General features: G+C 44.9%; 1 protein-coding gene across 1 annotated transcript in view; it reads right to left on the bottom strand.

Annotated features, from left to right (window-relative positions):
- Positions 1 to 3954: 3954 nt before the first annotated feature.
- The window catches only part of mrp1 (multidrug resistance protein 1), a gene marked incomplete at its 5' end in the record, with an annotated part of 91338 nt that continues 75589 nt past the window's right edge, over positions 3955 to 19703 (bottom strand). The window contains 5 exon segments of the mRNA NM_001168330.1: positions 3955 to 4110; positions 5719 to 5913; positions 6274 to 6440; positions 6720 to 6878; positions 8055 to 8201. Of these exon segments, the coding sequence (NP_001161802.1) occupies positions 4002 to 4110; positions 5719 to 5913; positions 6274 to 6440; positions 6720 to 6878; positions 8055 to 8201 (777 nt within the window). The 3' untranslated portion in view covers positions 3955 to 4001.

Below are 19703 nucleotides of genomic sequence, written 5' to 3' on the forward strand. Positions count from 1 at the left end.
TGTGTTTCTACGTGATCCTCTCACTCCACCTTGTGGCCACAGATGGAACAGCACTCCAGACTGACTGAAGAGGAGAAAGAGATGGAGAGTGACGGAGAAAAACTAAGAGAGGTAGGAAGATGCCGACACACATCAGGTCACGTTGATACAGCCTCCCTGTGTTATGTGTTGTAATCCAGGCAGTACTATGTGTTGTAATCCAGGCAGTACTATGTGCTGTAATCCAGGTAGTACTATGTGGTGTAATCCAGGCAGTACTATGTGCTGTAATCCAGGCAGTACTATGTGATGTAATCCAGGCAGTACTATGTGGTGTAATCCAGGCAGTATTATGTGCTGTAATCCAGGCAGTACTATGTGCTGTAATCCAGGCAGTACTATGTGGTGTAATCCAGGCAGTACTATGTGGTGTAATCCAGGCAGTATTATGTGGTGTAATCCAGGCAGTATTATGTGGTGTAATCCAGGCAGTAGTATGTGGTGTAATCCAGTCAGTACTATGTGGTGTAATCTAGGCAGTATTATGTGGTGTAATCCAGGCAGTATTATGAGGTGTAATCCAGGCAGTATTATGAGGTGTAATCCAGGCAGTATTATGTGGTGTAATCCAGGCAGTATTATGTGGTGTAATCCAGGCAGTATTATGTGGTGTAATCCAGGCAGTATTATGTGGTGTAATCCAGGCAGTATTATGTGGTGTAATCCAGGCAGTATTATGTGGTGTAATCCAGGCAGTTCTATGTGGTGAAATCCAGGCAGTGCTATGTGGTGTAATCCAGGCAGTATTATGTGGTGTAATCCAGGCAGTGCTATGTGGTGTAATCCAGGCAGTACTGTGCGGTGTAATCCAGGCAGTTCTATGTGGTGAAATCCAGGCAGTGCTATGTGGTGTAATCCAGGCAGTATTATGTGGTGTAATCCAGGCAGTGCTATGCAGTGTAATCCAGGCAGTACTATGTGGTGTAATCCAGGCAGTTCTATGTGTTGTAATCCAGGCAGTACTATGTGGTGTAATCCAGGCAGTTCTATGTGGTGTAATCCAGGCAGTGCTATGTGGTGTAATCCAGGCAGTACTATGTGGTGTAATCCAGGCAGTGCTATGTGGTGTAATCCAGGCAGTACTATGTGGTGTAATCCAGGCAGTACTGTGCGGTGTAATCCAGGCAGTACTATGTGGTGTAATCCAGGCAGTATTATGTGGTGAAATCCTGGCAGTATTATGTGGTGTAATCCAGGCAGTATTATGTGGTGTAATCCAGGCAGTAGTATATGGTGTAATCCAGGCAGTATTATATGGCGTAATCCAGGCAGTATTATGTGGTGTAATCCAGGCAGTATTATGTGGTGAAATCCTGGCAGTATTATGTGGTGAAATCCTGGCAGTATTATGTGGTGTAATCCAGGCAGTATTATGTGGTGTAATCCAGGCAGTATTATATGGTGTAATCCAGGCAGTATTATGTGGTGTGATCCAGGCAGTATTATATGTGTTGCGTTTTGTGTGTTGTGTCATGTCTTTGGCTATTCCGGATTAAGTGATATGACATGCTATTCCATAAAATAATTTCTCCGTAATTAATATTACCTGATTGAGCTAATCATGTAAATGTAATTAACTAGAGAGTCGGGGCACCACAAAATAATTTTTATAGAGCTGTTATCTTCCGAATAAACTCTTGAAGACCTAGTAATATTTTACATCAATAGCAGTCAATATTAATCGTCACCCTAATTCAGTCTCATCTGAAAGTTGTACATTTTTGGTTATCTTCACGAACCCTGGCTAACAAGATGAATCAGCAATACAAAATTGGGTTTAATTATTTATTTACTAAATACCTAACTAATCACACAGAATTACACATAATTAAATCATAACTTGATTACAAATGACATCATAAAATAAAACGTCCCTAGCGGGCGGAACAGATATGGCAGCTGGTTACACAAAAGAAAAGGGGCTGGGTTTGAGTGAAGGAGCGGGTAGACTGAGGAACAAAGGCCGAAGCTGTGCTATCGTAAATACAGTATCTTATGCATTCTAAATTACCACCCATTTGGAAAAGGAAAATGCAATAAATATTTACTCTGAGCTGCGCTTCAGTAGGTTGGTGGTAGATGGAAGGCCGTGTTGCCCAACCGAGTCCTCTGTCCTTTGAATAATGTCTCTGGTGGTCAATTGGATACGTTGTAGTAACGTCATTGTGTGATAGACGGGATACTCTGTCTGTTCCTCATTTGCAGCTGCTGTTGGTAACTCAACGGCTAGGAGGTATCACTTCTGTAGTGAATAAGAGTTCAAAGTTCATACCATTCGCAACCAAAGCTCACGCTGATGTTGGCTTCGTTCTTTAGTTATTATCTGAACCATTCTGACATCGGACCGTCGTCATGGGCTTATATAGGAAGGGAGAGGAGGGCATGTTTGAAAAGTTTTATAGCCCATGTCCCTTCACAGGGGCGGGCCACTGATTGAGCAGAAAACCTTATGAAAACCCAAATCTCACATTTTAGAAGCTAAAATCACATTTCATCCCATCACAAATAATTTCATATTCAAACATTTAAATTGAACAACAATTCCATGTGAATCCGATAACTCTGATGTGTAGACTTTCCACTGTAGAGTTTATGTCATCTTATCATTGATGAGAATGTCTCAGATGACAACCGAACTGACATCATATTCATTAAGTACCACCGCATATGTTCAATTGGACGGATTACCAGAATATAGTTCATTTCCCCCCACCTTCTGATGTTCCCAGAATCTCTATGTTAACCAAGGGGTTTGGTAATGTAACATCAGTAGGGTAGAGAGAGGAAAAAGGGGGGAAGAGGTATTTATGACTGTCATAAACCTCCCCCAGGCCCCCAGGCCAACGGCAGGACAGTTGCATGTTGTTTTGTGTGTGTGTTGCGTTTTGCTTTTTGTGTGTGTGTGTGTGTGTTGCTTTTTGTGTGTGTGTGTGTGTGTTGCTTTTTGTGTGTGTGTGTGTGTGTGTGTGTTGCGTTTTGTGTGTGTGTTGCGTTTTGTGTGTGTTGCATGTTGTATATGTGTATGTGTGCGTGTCCAGTGTGTGTATGTGTGTGTGTGTATGTCCAGTGTGTGTGTGTGTGTTTTTCAGTGTGTGTGAGTGTGTGTCCAATGTGAGTTTGTGTGTCCAGTGTGTGTATGTGTCTGTGTGTGTGGACAGTTTTGTGTGTGTGTGTGTGTGTGTGTTGCGTTTTGTGTGTGTGTTGCGTTTTGTGTGTGTTGCATGTTGTATATGCGCACATGTGTGTTGCTGATAAGTTGCTTCCTGGCTGAGTTGCTTTCTGTTTATCAAGCACCTCATTCATTCATCCCTCCATCCTCTCCTCCTCTCCTCCTCTTCTCCTCGTGCATCCGTCACATGATACTGCCTCATCACAATCACAGCCATGAGTGGTCAGCAGCGTCCAATGATGTCATATCCTGTCCCAGTAGTTCAAAGTTAAAAAAGCTTAATGTCCAACGAAGGGTTACACAAAGGAAGTGTCCAAAATGGCACCCTATTCCCTATTTAGTGCACTACTTTTAACCAGGGCCTTGGCACCCTATTCCTTATTTAGTACACTACTTTTAACCAGAGCCTTGGCACCCTATTCCCTATTTAGTGCACTACTTTTGACCAGAGCCTATGGCACCCTATTCCCTACACAGCGCACTACTTTCGACCAGGGCCCATAATTCGGCTGCCTTTTGGGATGCAAACAGACAGCCTCAAACATCATCCGATCCCCACAGCAGCCCTACGTCATTCTCATCCCTCTTCTGTCTTCACGCTTCACTCCTCATATCCTTTCACAACGTTTGTTTTGAAAATGAAAGGAGTTGAAAAGGGGTTTTATTTCTGTAGCTCTTTGTCTTTAGTAGAGTATTTACTGCCTTGGTGATCTGGCCCCTCCAGCCCTGGGGGTGGGGAGGGGGTGACGTGGCTGGGTTTACCCGATTCAGGAGCCTCCTGGCTGGGGAGGGCTCAGACCAGGCCAGCCTCCCTACACATCAGGTAGAACTGACCTCTCTCTGAGATGAGGTTGGAGGGAGAGTCCATCTCTGTGATCAGACCTCGGTCCATCACTATCACCCTGCAGAGAGGGAGAGGGGGGGAGAGAGAGAGAGAGAGGTTGAGGTAGAGAGAGAAGTAGAGTGAAAGAAAGGGAGGAGGGGAGAGAGAGAGAGTGAGGGGAAGAGAGATAGAGAGAGAGGTTGAAGTAGAGAGAGCAGTAGAGGGAAAGAGAGGGAGGAAGGGAGAGAGAGAAAGAGAGAGAGGTTGAGGTAGAGAGAGAAGTAGAGGGGGGAAGGAAGAGAGAGAGAGAGAGAGAGTGAGGGAAAGATAGAGAGAGAGAGGGAGAGGGAAGAAGAGAGAGAGGGAGAGGGAGAGAGAAGTAGAGAGAGAGAGACCATTCACTCTGATGTGTGTTTATATATATATATATATACAATGACTGTACAAAACATTAGGAACACCTGCTCTTTCCATGACATGACTGACCAGGGGAATCCAGGTGAAAGATATGATCCCTTATTGTCACTTGTTAAATCCACTTAAATCAGTATAGATGTTAGACAACTGAGACATGGATTGTGTATGTGTTGACATTCAGAGGGTGAATGGGCAAGACAAAATATTTAAGTGCCTTTGAACGGGGTGTGGTAGTAGGTGCCAGGCGCGCCAGTTTGTGTCAAGAACTGCAACGCTGCTGGGTTTTTCACGCTCAACAGTTTCCTGTGTGTATCAAGAATGGTCCACCACCCAAAGGACATCCAGCCAACTGGACACAACTGTGGGAGACATTGGAGTCAACATGGGCCAGCACCCCTGTGGAACACTTTCAACACCTTGTGGAGTCCACGCCCCGATGAATTGAGGCTGTTCTGATGGCAAACGGGGGTGCAACTCAATATTAGGAAGTTGTTCCTAATGTTTTATACAATAGAAGTGTGTATAAATTACCTGGTGTAGTCCATGATAGTATTGAGTCAGTCTATACAGTATATTACCTGGTGTAGTCCATGATAGTATTGAGTCAGTCTATATATTACCTGGTGTAGTCCATGATAGTATTGAGTCAGTCTATATATTACCTGGTGTAGTCCATGATAGTATTGAGTCAGTCTATATATTACCTGGTGTAGTCCATGATAGTATTGAGTCAGTCTATATATTACCTGGTGTAGTCCATGATAGTATTGAGTCAGTCTATATATTACCTGGTGTAGTCCATGATAGTATTGAGTCAGTCTATATATTACCTGGTGTAGTCCATGATAGTATTGAGTCAGTCTATACAGTATATTACCTGGTGTAGTCCATGATAGTATTGAGTCAGTCTATATATTACCTGGTGTAGTCCATGATAGTATTGAGTCAGTCTATACAGTATATTACCTGGTGTAGTCCATGATAGTATTGAGTCAGTCTATACAGTATATTACCTGGTGTAGTCCATGATAGTATTGAGTCAGTCTATATATTACCTGGTGTAGTCCATGATAGTATTGAGTCAGTCTATACAGTATATTACCTGGTGTAGTCCATGATAGTATTGAGTCAGTCTATATATTACCTGGTGTAGTCCATGATAGTATTGAGTCAGTCTATATATTACCTGGTGTAGTCCGTGATAGTATTGAGTCAGTCTATATATTACCTGGTGTAGTCCATGATAGTATTGAGTCAGTCTATATATTACCTGGTGTAGTCCATGATAGTATTGAGTCTGTGTGCGATGGTCAGGACAGTGCAGTCATCAAACTGGGTTCTGATGGTGGACTGGATCAGGTTGTCTGTCTCCAGGTCCACAGCAGCTGTGGCCTCATCCAGAACCAAGATCTTCGTCTTCCTCAGGAGGGCTCGGGCCAGACACACCAGCTGGCGCTGACCCAGACTGGATAGGGATTATGTTAATGAGAGAGAGAGGGGAGAGAGAGGGGAGAGAGAGAATGTTCATGAGAGAGAGAGAGAGAGAGAGAGAGAGAGAGAGAGAGAGAGAGAGAGAAGGGAGAGAGAGGGGAGAGAGAGATAATGTTAATGTGTGAGAGAGAGAGAGAGATGGAAGGAGTTACAAAGAGAGGAGAGAGGGAAGAGAAGGAAGGAGGGAAGATAGAGAGGAGACAGTTAAAACGAGAAGGAGAGAGGGATGAGAGAGAGAGGACCAGATGACATCACAAGGAGGAATCAGGGGGGGGGGGGGGGTGAGGAGAAAGAGAGTAACAGACATAGGAAAGCTACATAGAGTCTTGTGTACCTGAGGTTCTCTCCTCCCTCTGAACACTCGTGGTTGAGTTTGTCCGGCAGGCCCGACACAAAGCTCTTGAGATGGGAGAGCTCCAGGGCTCTCCACACCTCCTCATCAGAGTAGCCATCGAAGGGGTCCAGATTCATCCTCAGAGACCCAGAGAACAACACTGGGTCCTGGAGGGGGAGGGAGGGAGGAGGGGGGAGGGAGAGAGAACATTGCCATGCCAACCATAATTACCTCCATGTTAGAGGACATCTCAGAGGCAGAAAGTGTTTTTTACCTGTGGTGTGTGTGTGTGTTTATTATATGTGTGTGTGTGTTACCTGTGGTGTGTGTGTGTGTGTGTGTTTATTATATGTGTGTGTTTGTTACCTGTGGTTTGTGTTTATTATATGTGTGTGTGTGTTACCTGTAGTGTGTGTGTGTGTTTATTATATGTGTGTGTGTGTTACCTGTGGTATGATTGTGATCCTGGAGCGCAGCTCGTGCAGTCCGATCTGAGCGATGTTTATCCCGTCTATATAGATCTCTCCCTTCGCTGCTTCCAGAATCCGGAATATTCCCAATGCCAGGGACGACTTCCCTGCTCCAGTCCTGCCCACTATCCCAACCTGGAGAGAGGAGGGAGGAGGGAGAGGGAGAGGCAGAGAGAGGAGGGAGAGCGAGAGGAAGGCAGAGAAGGAGAGAGGAGGAGAGAGTGGGAGGGAGAGGAGGAGAGAGTGGGAGGGAGGGGAGGAGAGAGTGGGAGGGAGGGGAGGAGAGAGAGTGGGAGGGAGGGGAGGAGAGAGCGGGAGAGGAGGATAGAGGAGAAGAGAGTGGGAAGGAGGGGAGGAGAGAGAGTGGGAGGGAGGGGAGGAGAGAGCGGGAGAGGAGGATAGAGGAGAAGAGAGTGGGAGGGAGGGGAGGAGAGAGTGGGAGGAAGGGGAGGAGAGAGTGGGAGAGGAGGATAGAGGAGGAGAGAGTGGGAGAGAGGGGAGAGGAGGATAGAGGAGGAGAAAGGGGGAATGGAGGATAGAGGAGGATAGAGGAGGAGAGAGTGGGAGAGGAGGATAGAGGAGGAGAGAGGGGAGGAGAGAGTAGGAGGAGGAGAGAGAGGAGGAGAGAGTGGGAGAGGAGGATAGAGGAGGAGAGAGTGGGAGAGGAGGATAGAGGAGGAGAGAGGGGAGGAGAGAGTGGAGGAGAGAGTGGAGGAGGAGGATAGAGGAGGAGAGAGGGGAGGAGAGAGTTGGAGAGGAGGATAGAGGAGGAGAGAGTGGGAGAGGAGGATAGAGGAGGAGAGAGTGGGAGGGAGGGGAGGAGAGAGAGTTTAGGAAGAATGAAACCTAACATATCTCACTATAACACCATAAAACAGAGGATGCTTCCCAAAGGACCTGGTCTAAAGTAGTGCACTATGTAGGGAATAGGGTCTAAAGTAGTGCACTATGTAGGGAATAGAGTGCCAGGTCCTGGTCTAAAGTAGTGAACTATGTAGGGAATAGGGTGCCAAGGACCTGGTCTAAAGTAGTGCACTATTTAGGGAATAGAGTGCCAAGGACCTGGTCTAAAGTAGTGCACTATTTAGGGAATAGGGTGCCAAGGACCTGGTCTAAAGAAGTGCACTATGTAGGGAATAGGGTGCCAGGTCCTGGTCTAAAGTAGTGCACTATGTAGGGAATAGGGTGCTCTGGTAAACCAGTATCTCTATCTCCTACCTTATCTCTCTCCTGTCCAGTCCTATACCCATATCATCCTAACAACCTCATTACTCCATTATCTCCCTATAATACAGTATGTCTACCCCCGACCTTCTCTTTCTCCTGAATGCTGAGGGAAATTCCTTTCAGGGCCCAGTCCAGTCCTTTACGGTACTGCAGTCCGAATTCCTCCAGTTCTATGGTACCGTGGGTGGGCCAGGCCAGCGGGAGCATGCTGCCTTCTATGGTCCATGGAGCCTGGGTAGGGGATGAGGGAGAGGAGGGGGACAGGTGATGGCATCCATAGAATTACATATTAGAACACATTCATTTAATGGCATCTCTGTGATGGCATCCATAGAATTACATATTAGAACACTGGATCTCTGTGATGGTATCCATAGAATTACATATTAGAACACTGGATCTCTGTGATGGCATCCATAGAATTACATATTAGAACACTGGATCTCTGTGATGGCATCCATAGAATTACATATTAGAACACTGGATCTCTGTGATGGCATCCATAGAATTACATATTAGAACACTGGATCTCTGAGATGGTATCCATAGAATTACATATTAGAACACTGGATCTCTGTGATGGCATCCATAGAATTACATATTAGAACACTGGATCTCTGTGATGGCATCCATAGAATTACATATTAGAACACTGGATCTCTGTGATGGCATCCATAGAATTACATATTAGAACACTGGATCTCTGTGATGGCATCCATAGAATTACATATTAGAACACTGGATCTCTGTGATGGCATCCATAGAATTACATATTAGAACACTGGATCTCTGAGATGGTATCCATAGAATTACATATTAGAACACTGGATCTATGTGATGGCATCCATAGAATTACATATTAGAACACTGGATCTCTGTGATGGCATCCATAGAATTACATATTAGAACGCTGGATCTCTGTGATGTCATCTCCCATCAAGACCTCAGCAACAAGGCAACAGAAGGTGCTGTTATTCATTTAAAGACATTAACTACATCAGAAACACAGACAGTTAATGACAGAACAGAACAGTGAGATTATGTCTAGAAATAAACACACATTTTCATTCATTAAAACTCTTTTTAAACTACGACCGTCCCATTGAGATAAATAATCTTTCATTCTTTAGAAGATCACATTTTCAAGTGGCACCTGACCAGTGAACTAGATCCTCTCTATGAGGGGTAGGATAGTATAGTTTACACCTGACCAGTAAACTAGATCCTCTCTATGAGGGGTAGGATAGTATAGTTTACACCTGACCAGTGAACTAGATCCTCTCTATGAGAGGTAGGATAGTATAGTTTACACCTGACCAGTGAACTAGATCATCTCTATGAGGGTAGGATAGTATAGTTTACACCTGAACAGTAAACTAGATCCTCTCTATGAGGGGTAGGATAGTATAGTTTACACCTGACCAGTGAACTAGATCCTCTCTTTGAGGGTAGGATAGTATAGTTTACACCTGACTAGTAAACTAGATCCTCTCTATGAGGGTAGGATAGTATAGTTTACACCTGACCAGTGAACTAGATCCTCTCTATGAGGGGTAGGATAGTATAGTTTACACCTGACCAGTAAACTAGATCCTCTCTATGAGGGGTAGGATAGTATAGTTTACACCTGACCAGTGAACTAGATCCTCTCTATGAGGGTAGGATAGTATAGTTTACACCTGACCAGTAAACTAGATCCTCTCTTTGAGGGGTAGGATAGTATAGTTTACACCTGACCAGTGAACTAGATCCTCTCTATGAGGGTAGGATAGTATAGATTACACCTGACCAGTAAACTAGATCCTCTCTATGAGGGGTAGGATAGTATAGTTTACACCTGACCAGTAAACTAGATTCTCTCTATGAGGGTAGGATAGTATAGTTTACACCTGACCAGTAAAGTATCTAATCTCTATGAGGGTAGGATAGTATAGTTTACATCTGACCAGTAAAGTATCTAATCTCTATGAGGTTAGGATAGTATAGTTTACACCTGACCAGTGAACTAGATCCTCTCTATGAGGGTAGGATAGTATAGATTACACCTGACCAGTAAACTAGATCCTCTCTATGAGGGGTAGGATAGTATAGTTTACACCTGACCAGTAAACTAGATTCTCTCTATGAGGGTAGGATAGTATAGTTTACACCTGACCAGTAAACTAGATCCTCTCTATGAGGGGTAGGATAGTATAGTTTACACCTGACCAGTAAACTAGATCCTCTCTATGAGGGGTAGGATAGTATAGTTTACACCTGACCAGTAAACTAGATCCTCTCTATGAGGGTAGGATAGTATAGTTTACACCTGACCAGTGAACTAGATCCTCTCTATGAGGGTAGGATAGTATAGTTTACACCTGACCAGTGAACTAGATCCTCTCTATGAGGGTAGGATAGTATAGTTTACACCTGACCAGTGAACTAGATCCTCTCTATGAGGGTAGGATAGTATAGTTTACACCTGACCAGTGAACTAGATCCTCTCTATGAGGGTAGGATATTATAGTTTACACCTGACCAGTGAACTAGATCCTCTCTATGAGGGTAGGATAGTATAGTTTACACCTGACCAGTGAACTAGATCCTCTCTATGAGGGGTAGGATAGTATTGTTTACACCTGACCAGTAAAGTATCTCCTCTCTATGAGGGTAGGATAGTATAGTTTACACCTGACCAGTAAACTAGATCCTCTCTTTGAGGGGTAGGATAGTATAGTTTACACCTGACCAGTGAACTAGATCCTCTCTATGAGGGTAGGATAGTATAGATTACACCTGACCAGTAAACTAGATCCTCTCTATGAGGGGTAGGATAGTATAGTTTACACCTGACCAGTAAACTAGATTCTCTCTATGAGGGTAGGATAGTATAGTTTACACCTGACCAGTAAAGTATCTAATCTCTATGAGGGTAGGATAGTATAGTTTACATCTGACCAGTAAAGTATCTAATCTCTATGAGGTTAGGATAGTATAGTTTACACCTGACCAGTGAACTAGATCCTCTCTATGAGGGTAGGATAGTATAGATTACACCTGACCAGTAAACTAGATCCTCTCTATGAGGGGTAGGATAGTATAGTTTACACCTGACCAGTAAACTAGATTCTCTCTATGAGGGTAGGATAGTATAGTTTACACCTGACCAGTAAACTAGATCCTCTCTATGAGGGGTAGGATAGTATAGTTTACACCTGACCAGTAAACTAGATCCTCTCTATGAGGGGTAGGATAGTATAGTTTACACCTGACCAGTAAACTAGATCCTCTCTATGAGGGTAGGATAGTATAGTTTACACCTGACCAGTGAACTAGATCCTCTCTATGAGGGTAGGATAGTATAGTTTACACCTGACCAGTGAACTAGATCCTCTCTATGAGGGTAGGATAGTATAGTTTACACCTGACCAGTGAACTAGATCCTCTCTATGAGGGTAGGATAGTATAGTTTACACCTGACCAGTGAACTAGATCCTCTCTATGAGGGTAGGATATTATAGTTTACACCTGACCAGTGAACTAGATCCTCTCTATGAGGGTAGGATAGTATAGTTTACACCTGACCAGTGAACTAGATCCTCTCTATGAGGGGTAGGATAGTATTGTTTACACCTGACCAGTAAAGTATCTCCTCTCTATGAGGGGTAGGATAGTATAGTTTACACCTGACCAGTGAACTAGATCCTCTCTATGAGGGGTAGGATAGTATAGTTTACACCTGACCAGTAAACTAGATCCTCTCTATGAGGGGTAGGATAGTATTGTTTACACCTGACCAGTAAAGTATCTCCTCTCTATGAGGGGTAGGATAGTATAGTTTACACCTGACCAGTGAACTAGATCCTCTCTATGAGGGTAGGATATTATAGTTTACACCTGACCAGTGAACTAGATCCTCTCTATGAGGGTAGGATAGTATAGTTTACACCTGACCAGTGAACTAGATCCTCTTTATGAGGGGTAGGATAGTATAGTTTACACCTGACCAGTAAACTAGATCCTCTCTATGAGGGTAGGATAGTATAGTTTACACCTGACCAGTGAACTAGATCATCTCTATGAGGGTAGGATAGTATAGTTTACACCTGACCAGTAAACTAGATCCTCTCTATGAGGGGTAGGATAGTATTGTTTACACTTGACCAGTAAAGTATCTCCTCTCTATGAGGGGTAGGATAGTATAGTTTACACCTGACCAGTGAACTAGATCCTCTCTATGAGGGGTAGGATAGTATAGTTTACACCTGACCAGTAAACTAGATCCTCTCTATGAGGGTAGGATAGTATAGTTTACACCTGACTAGTAAACTAGATCCTCTCTATGAGGGGTAGACTAGTATAGTTTACATCTGACCAGTGAACTAGATCCTCTCTATGAGGGTAGGATAGTATAGTTTACACCTGACCAGTAAACTAGATCCTCTCTATGAGGGGTAGGATAGTATTGTTTACACCTGACCAGTAAAGTATCTCCTCTCTATGAGGGGTAGGATAGTATAGTTTACACCTGACCAGTGAACTAGATCCTCTCTATGAGGGGTAGGATAGTATAGTTTACACCTGACGAGTAAACTAGATCCTCTCTATGAGGGTAGGATAGTATAGTTTACACCTGACTAGTAAACTAGATCCTCTCTATGAGGGGTAGACTAGTATAGTTTACATCTGACCAGTGAACTCGATCCTCTCTATGAGGGGTAGACTAGTATAGTTTACACCTGACCAGTAAAGTATCTAATCTCTATGAGGGTAGGATAGTATAGTTTACACCTGACCAGTAAACTAGATCCTCTCTATGAGGGTAAGATAGTATAGTTTACACCTGACCAGTAAACTAGATCCTCTCTATGAGGGTAGGATAGTATAGTTTACACCTGACCAGTAAAGTATCTAATCTCTATGAGGGTAGGATAGTATAGTTTACACCTGACCAGTGAACTAGATCCTCTCTATGAGGGTAGGATAGTATAGTTTACACCTGACCAGTGAACTAGATCCTCTCTATGAGGGTAGGATAGTATAGTTTACACCTGACCAGTGAACTAGATCCTCTCTATGAGGGTAGGATAGTATAGTTTACACCTGACCAGTGAACTAGATCCTCTCTATGAGGGTAGGATATTATAGTTTACACCTGACCAGTGAACTAGATCCTCTCTATGAGGGTAGGATAGTATAGTTTACACCTGACCAGTGAACTAGATCCTCTCTATGAGGGGTAGGATAGTATTGTTTACACCTGACCAGTAAAGTATCTCCTCTCTATGAGGGGTAGGATAGTATAGTTTACACCTGACCAGTGAACTAGATCCTCTCTATGAGGGGTAGGATAGTATAGTTTACACCTGACCAGTGAACTAGATCCTCTCTATGAGGGTAGGATATTATAGTTTACACCTGACCAGTGAACTAGATCCTCTCTATGAGGGTAGGATAGTATAGTTTACACCTGACCAGTGAACTAGATCCTCTCTATGAGGGGTAGGATAGTATTGTTTACACCTGACCAGTAAAGTATCTCCTCTCTATGAGGGGTAGGATAGTATAGTTTACACCTGACCAGTGAACTAGATCCTCTCTATGAGGGGTAGGATAGTATAGTTTACACCTGACCAGTAAACTAGATCCTCTCTATGAGGGGTAGGATAGTATTGTTTACACCTGACCAGTAAAGTATCTCCTCTCTATGAGGGGTAGGATAGTATAGTTTACACCTGACCAGTGAACTAGATCCTCTCTATGAGGGTAGGATATTATAGTTTACACCTGACCAGTGAACTAGATCCTCTCTATGAGGGTAGGATAGTATAGTTTACACCTGACCAGTGAACTAGATCCTCTCTATGAGGGGTAGGATAGTATAGTTTACACCTGACCAGTAAACTAGATCCTCTCTATGAGGGTAGGATAGTATAGTTTACACCTGACCAGTAAAGTATCTAATCTCTATGAGGGTAGGATAGTATAATTTACACCTGACCAGTAAACTAGATCCTCTCTATGAGGGGTAGACTAGTATAGTTTACACCTGACCAGTAAACTAGATCCTCTCTATGAGGGGTAGACTAGTATAGTTTACACCTGACCAGTGAACTAGATCCTCTCTATGAGGGGTAGGATAGTATAGTTTACACCTGACCAGTAAACTAGATCCTCTCTATGAGGGTAGGATAGTATAGTTTACACCTGACTAGTAAACTAGATCCTCTCTATGAGGGTAGACTAGTATAGTTTACATCTGACCAGTGAACTCAATCCTCTCTATGAGGGGTAGACTAGTATAGTTTACACCTGACCAGTAAAGTATCTAATCTCTATGAGGGTAGGATAGTATAGTTTACACCTGACCAGTAAACTAGATCCTCTCTATGAGGTTAAGATAGTATAGTTTACACCTGACCAGTAAACTAGATCCTCTCTATGAGGGTAGGATAGTATAGTTTACACCTGACCAGTAAAGTATCTAATCTCTATGAGGGTAGGATAGTATAATTTACACCTGACCAGTAAACTAGATCCTCTCTATGAGGGGTAGACTAGTATAGTTTACACCTGACCAGTAAACTAGATCCTCTCTATGAGGGGTAGACTAGTATAGTTTACACCTGACCAGTAAACTAGATCCTCTCTATGAGGTTAGGATAGTATTGTTTACACCTGACCAGTAAACTAGATCCTCTCTATGAGGGTAGGATAGTATAGTTTACACCTGACCAGTGAACTAGATCCTCTCTATGAGGGTAGGATAGTATTGTTTACACCTGACCAGTAAACTAGATCCTCTCTATGAGGGGTAGACTAGTATAGTTTACATCTGACCAGTGAACTCGATCCTCTCTATGAGGGGTAGACTAGTATAGTTTACACCTGACCAGTAAAGTATCTAATCTCTGTGAGGGTAGGATAGTATAGTTTACACCTGACCAGTAAACTAGATCCTCTCTATGAGGGTAAGATAGTATAGTTTACACCTGACCAGTAAACTAGATCCTCTCTATGAGGGTAGGATAGTATAGTTTACACCTGACCAGTAAAGTATCTAATCTCTATGAGGGTAGGATAGTATAGTTTACACCTGACCAGTAAACTAGATCCTCTCTATGAGGGGTAGACTAGTATAGTTTACACCTGACCAGTAAACTAGATCCTCTCTATGAGGGGTAGACTAGTATAGTTTACACCTGACCAGTAAACTAGATCCTCTCTATGAGGGTAGGATAGTATTGTTTACACCTGACCAGTAAACTAGATCCTCTCTATGAGGGTAGGATAGTATAGTTTACACCTGACCAGTGAACTAGATCCTCTCTATGAGGGTAGGATAGTATAGTTTACACCTGACCAGTAAAGTATCTCCTCTCTATGAGGGGTAGGATAGTATAGTTTACACCTGACCAGTAAACTAGATCCTCTCTATGAGGGGTAGGATAGTATAGTTTACACCTGACCAGTAAACTAGATCCTCTCTATGAGGGGTAGGATAGTATAGTTTACACCTGACCAGTGAACTAGATCCTCTCTATGATTGTAGGATAGTATAGTTTACACCTGACCAGTAAAGTATCTAATCTCTATGAGGGTAGGATAGTATAGTTTACACCTGACCAGTGAACTAGATCCTCTCTTTGAGGGTAGGATAGTGTAGTTTATACCTGACCAGTAAAGTATCTCCTCTCTATGAGGGGTAGGATAGTATAGTTTACACCTGACCAGTAAAGTATCTAATCTCTATGAGGGTAGGATAGTATAGTTTACACCTGACCAGTAAAGTATCTCCTCTCTATGAGGGGTAGGATAGTATAGTTTACACCTGACCAGTAAAGTATCTAATCTCTATGAGGGTAGGATAGTATAGTTTACATCTGACCAGTAAACTAGATCCTCTCTATGAGGGTAAGATAGTATAGTTTACACCTGACCAGTGAACTAGATCCTCTCTATCAGGGTAGGATAGTATAGTTTACACCTGACCAGTGAACTAGATCCTCTCTATGAGGGTAGGATAGTATAGTTTACACCTGACCAGTAAAGTATCTAATCTCTATGAGGGTAGGATAGTATTGTTTACATCTGACCAGTAAACTAGATCCTCTCTATGAGGGTAGGATAGTATAGTTTACACCTGACCAGTAAAGTATCTAATCTCTATGAGGGTAGGATAGTATAGTTTACATCTGACCAGTGAACTAGATCCTCTCTATGAGGGTAGGATAGCATAGTTTACACCTGACCAGTAAAGTATCTAATCTCTATGAGGGTAGGATAGTATAGTTTACATCTGACCAGTGAACTAGATCCTCTCTATGAGGGTAGGATAGTATAGTTTACACCTGACCAGTAAAGTATCTAATCTCTATGAGGGTAGGATAGTATAGTTTACATCTGACCAGTAAACTAGATCCTCTCTATGAGGGGTAGACTAGTATAGTTTACATCTGACCAGTAAACTAGATCCTCTCTATGTGTTACGGTGCGTGAATGAGGACCCAAAAGCGAATTAACTTAAACAGAGCTTCTTTAATTACCAAACATAGGTAGGCTCAGACGGACCGGCAGATTCCGACAGGACAAGACAAGGTTACAGCAAACATGACGACAGTCTGGTTCAGGCATGAAACACAACAAACAAGAATCCGACAAGGACAGGAACAAAAACAGAGAGAGATATAGGGACCTAATCAGAGGGAAAAAGGGAACAGGTGGGAAAAGGGGTGACGAGGTGGTTAGGAGGAGACAAGGCACAGCTGGGGGAAAGAGGGGGAGAAAAGGTAACCTAACAACGACCAGCAGAGGGAGACAGGGTGAAGGGAAAGGACAGAGACAAGACACAACATGACAGTACATGACAGTACCCCCCCACTCACCGAGCGCCTCCTGGCGCACTCGAGGAGGAAACCTGGCGGCAACGGAGGAAATCCTCGATCAGCGCACGGTCCAGCACGTCCCGAGAGGGAACCCAACTCCTCTCCTCAGGACCGTACCCCTCCCAATCTACGAGGTACTGGTGACCACGGCCCCGAGGACGCATGTCCAAAATTCTACGGACCCTGTAGATGGGTGCGCCCTCGACAAGGATGGGGGGGGGGGGGGGAAGACGAGCGGGGGCGAGAAGGACGGGCTTGATGCAGGAGACATGGAAGACCGGGTGGACGCGACGAAGGTATCGCGGAAGAAGAAGTCGAACTGCGACAGGATTAATGACCCGAGAAATACGGAACGGACCAATGAACCGCGGGGTCAACTTGCGAGAAGCCGTCTTAAGGGGAAGGTTCTGAGTGGAGAGCCAAACTCTCTGACCGCGACAATATCTAGGACTCTTAGTTCTACGCTTATTAGCAGCCCTCACAGTCTGCGTCCTATAACGGCAAAGTGCAGACCTGACCCTCTTCCAGGTGCGCTCGCAACGTTGGACAAAAGCCTGAGCGGAGGGGACGCTGGACTCGGCGAACTGAGATGAGAACAGCGGAGGCTGGTACCCGAGGCTACTCTGAAAAGGAGATAGCCCGGTCGCAGACGAAGGAAGCGAGTTGTGGGCGTATTCTGCCCAGGGGAGCTGTTCTGACCAAGACGCAGGGTTGCGAAAAGAAAGACTGCGTAAGATGCGACCAATAGTCTGATTGGCCCGTTCTGCTTGACCGTTAGACTGGGGGTGAAAGCCGGAAGAGAGACTGACGGAAGCCCCAATCAAACGGCAAAACTCCCTCCAAAATTGAGACGTGAATTGCGGACCTCTGTCCGAAACGACGTCTGACGGAAGGCCATGAATTCTGAAAACATTCTCGATGATGATTTGTGCCGTCTCTTTAGCAGAAGGAAGCTTAGCAAGGGGAATGAAATGAGCCGCCTTAGAGAACCTATCGACAACCGTAAGAATAACAGTCTTCCCCGCTGACGAAGGCAGTCCGGTGACAAAATCTAAGGCGATGTGAGACCACGGTCGAGAGGGAATAGGAAGCGGCCTGAGACGGCCGGCAGGAGGAGAGTTACCGGACTTAGTCTGCGCGCAGACCGAACAAGCAGCCACGAAACGACGCGTGTCATGCTCCCGGGTGGGCCACCAAAAACGCTGGCGAATGGAAGCAAGCGTACCCCGAACGCCAGGGTGGCCGGCTAACTTGGCAGAGTGAGCCCACTGAAGAACGGCCAGACGAGTAGGAACGGGAACGAAAAGAAGGTTCCTAGGACAAGCGCGCGGCGACGGAGTGTGAGTGAGCGCTTGCTTTACCTGCCTCTCAATTCCCCAGACAGTCAACCCGACAACATGCCCCTCAGGGAGAATCCCCTCGGGGTCAGTGGAGGCTACTGAAGAACTGAAGAGACGAGACAAAGCATCAGGCTTGGTGTTCTTAGAGCCCGGACGATAAGAAATCACGAACTTGAAACGAGCGAAAAACAGCGCCCAACGCGCCTGACGCGCATTAAGTCGTTTGGCAGAACGGATGTACTCAAGGTTCCTATGGTCAGTCCAAACGACAAAAGGAACGGTTGCCCCCTCCAACCACTGTCGCCATTCGCCTAGGGCTAACCGGATGGCGAGCAGTTCGCGGTTACCCACATCATAGTTACGTTCCGACGGCGACAGGCGATGAGAAAAATACGCGCATGGGTGGACCTTGTCGTCAGAGAGGGAGCGCTGAGAAAGAATGGCTCCCACGCCCACCTCTGACGCGTCAACCTCGACAACGAACTGTCTAGAGACGTCAGGTGTAACAAGGATAGGAGCGGATGTAAAACGATTCTTGAGGAGATCAAAAGCTCCCTGGGCGGAAACGGACCACTTAAAGCACGTCTTGACAGAAGTAAGGGCTGTGAGAGGAGCTGCCACCTGACCGAAATTACGGATGAAACGACGATAGAAGTTCGCGAAGCCGAGAAAGCGCTGCAGCTCGACGCGTGACTTAGGGACGGGCCAATCAATGACAGCTTGGACCTTAGCGGGATCCATCTTAATGCCTTCAGCGGAAATAACAGAACCGAGAAATGTGACGGAGGAGGCATGAAAAGTGCACTTCTCAGCCTTCACAAAAAGACAATTCTCTAAAAGGCGCTGGAGGACACGTCGAACGTGCTGAACATGAATCTGGAGTGACGGTGAAAAAAATCAGGATATCGTCAAGGTAAACGAAAACAAAGATGTTCAGCATGTCTCTCAGGACATCATTGACTAATGCCTGAAAGACAGCTGGAGCGTTAGCGAGGCCGAAAGGAAGAACCCGGTATTCAAAGTGCCCTAACGGAGTGTTAAACGCCGTCTTCCACTCGTCCCCCTCCCTGATGCGAACGAGATGGTAAGCGTTACGAAGGTCCAACTTAGTGAAAAACCTGGCTCCCTGCAGGATCTCGAAGGCTGAAGACATAAGAGGAAGCGGATAACGATTCTTCACTGTTATGTCATTCAGCCCTCGATAATCTATGCAGGGGCGCAGAGACCCGTCCTTCTTCTTGACAAAAAAAAACCCCGCTCCGGCGGGAGAGGAGGAGGGGACTATGGTACCGGCGTCAAGAGCTACAGACAAATAATCTTCGAGAGCCTTACGTTCGGGAGCCGACAGAGAGTATAGTCTACCCCGGGGGGGGGTGGTTCCCGGAAGGAGATCAATACTACAATCATACGACCGGTGTGGAGGAAGAGAGGTGGCCCTGGACCGACTGAACACCGTGCGCAGATCGTGATATTCCTCCGGCACCCCTGTCAAATCACCAGGCTCCTCCTGTGAAGAAGAGACAGAG

The sequence above is a fragment of the Oncorhynchus mykiss genome, chromosome 13, assembly GCF_057628025.1.
Source record: "Oncorhynchus mykiss isolate SJ-2025 chromosome 13, ASM5762802v1, whole genome shotgun sequence".
Classification (NCBI taxonomy): domain Eukaryota; kingdom Metazoa; phylum Chordata; class Actinopteri; order Salmoniformes; family Salmonidae; genus Oncorhynchus; species Oncorhynchus mykiss.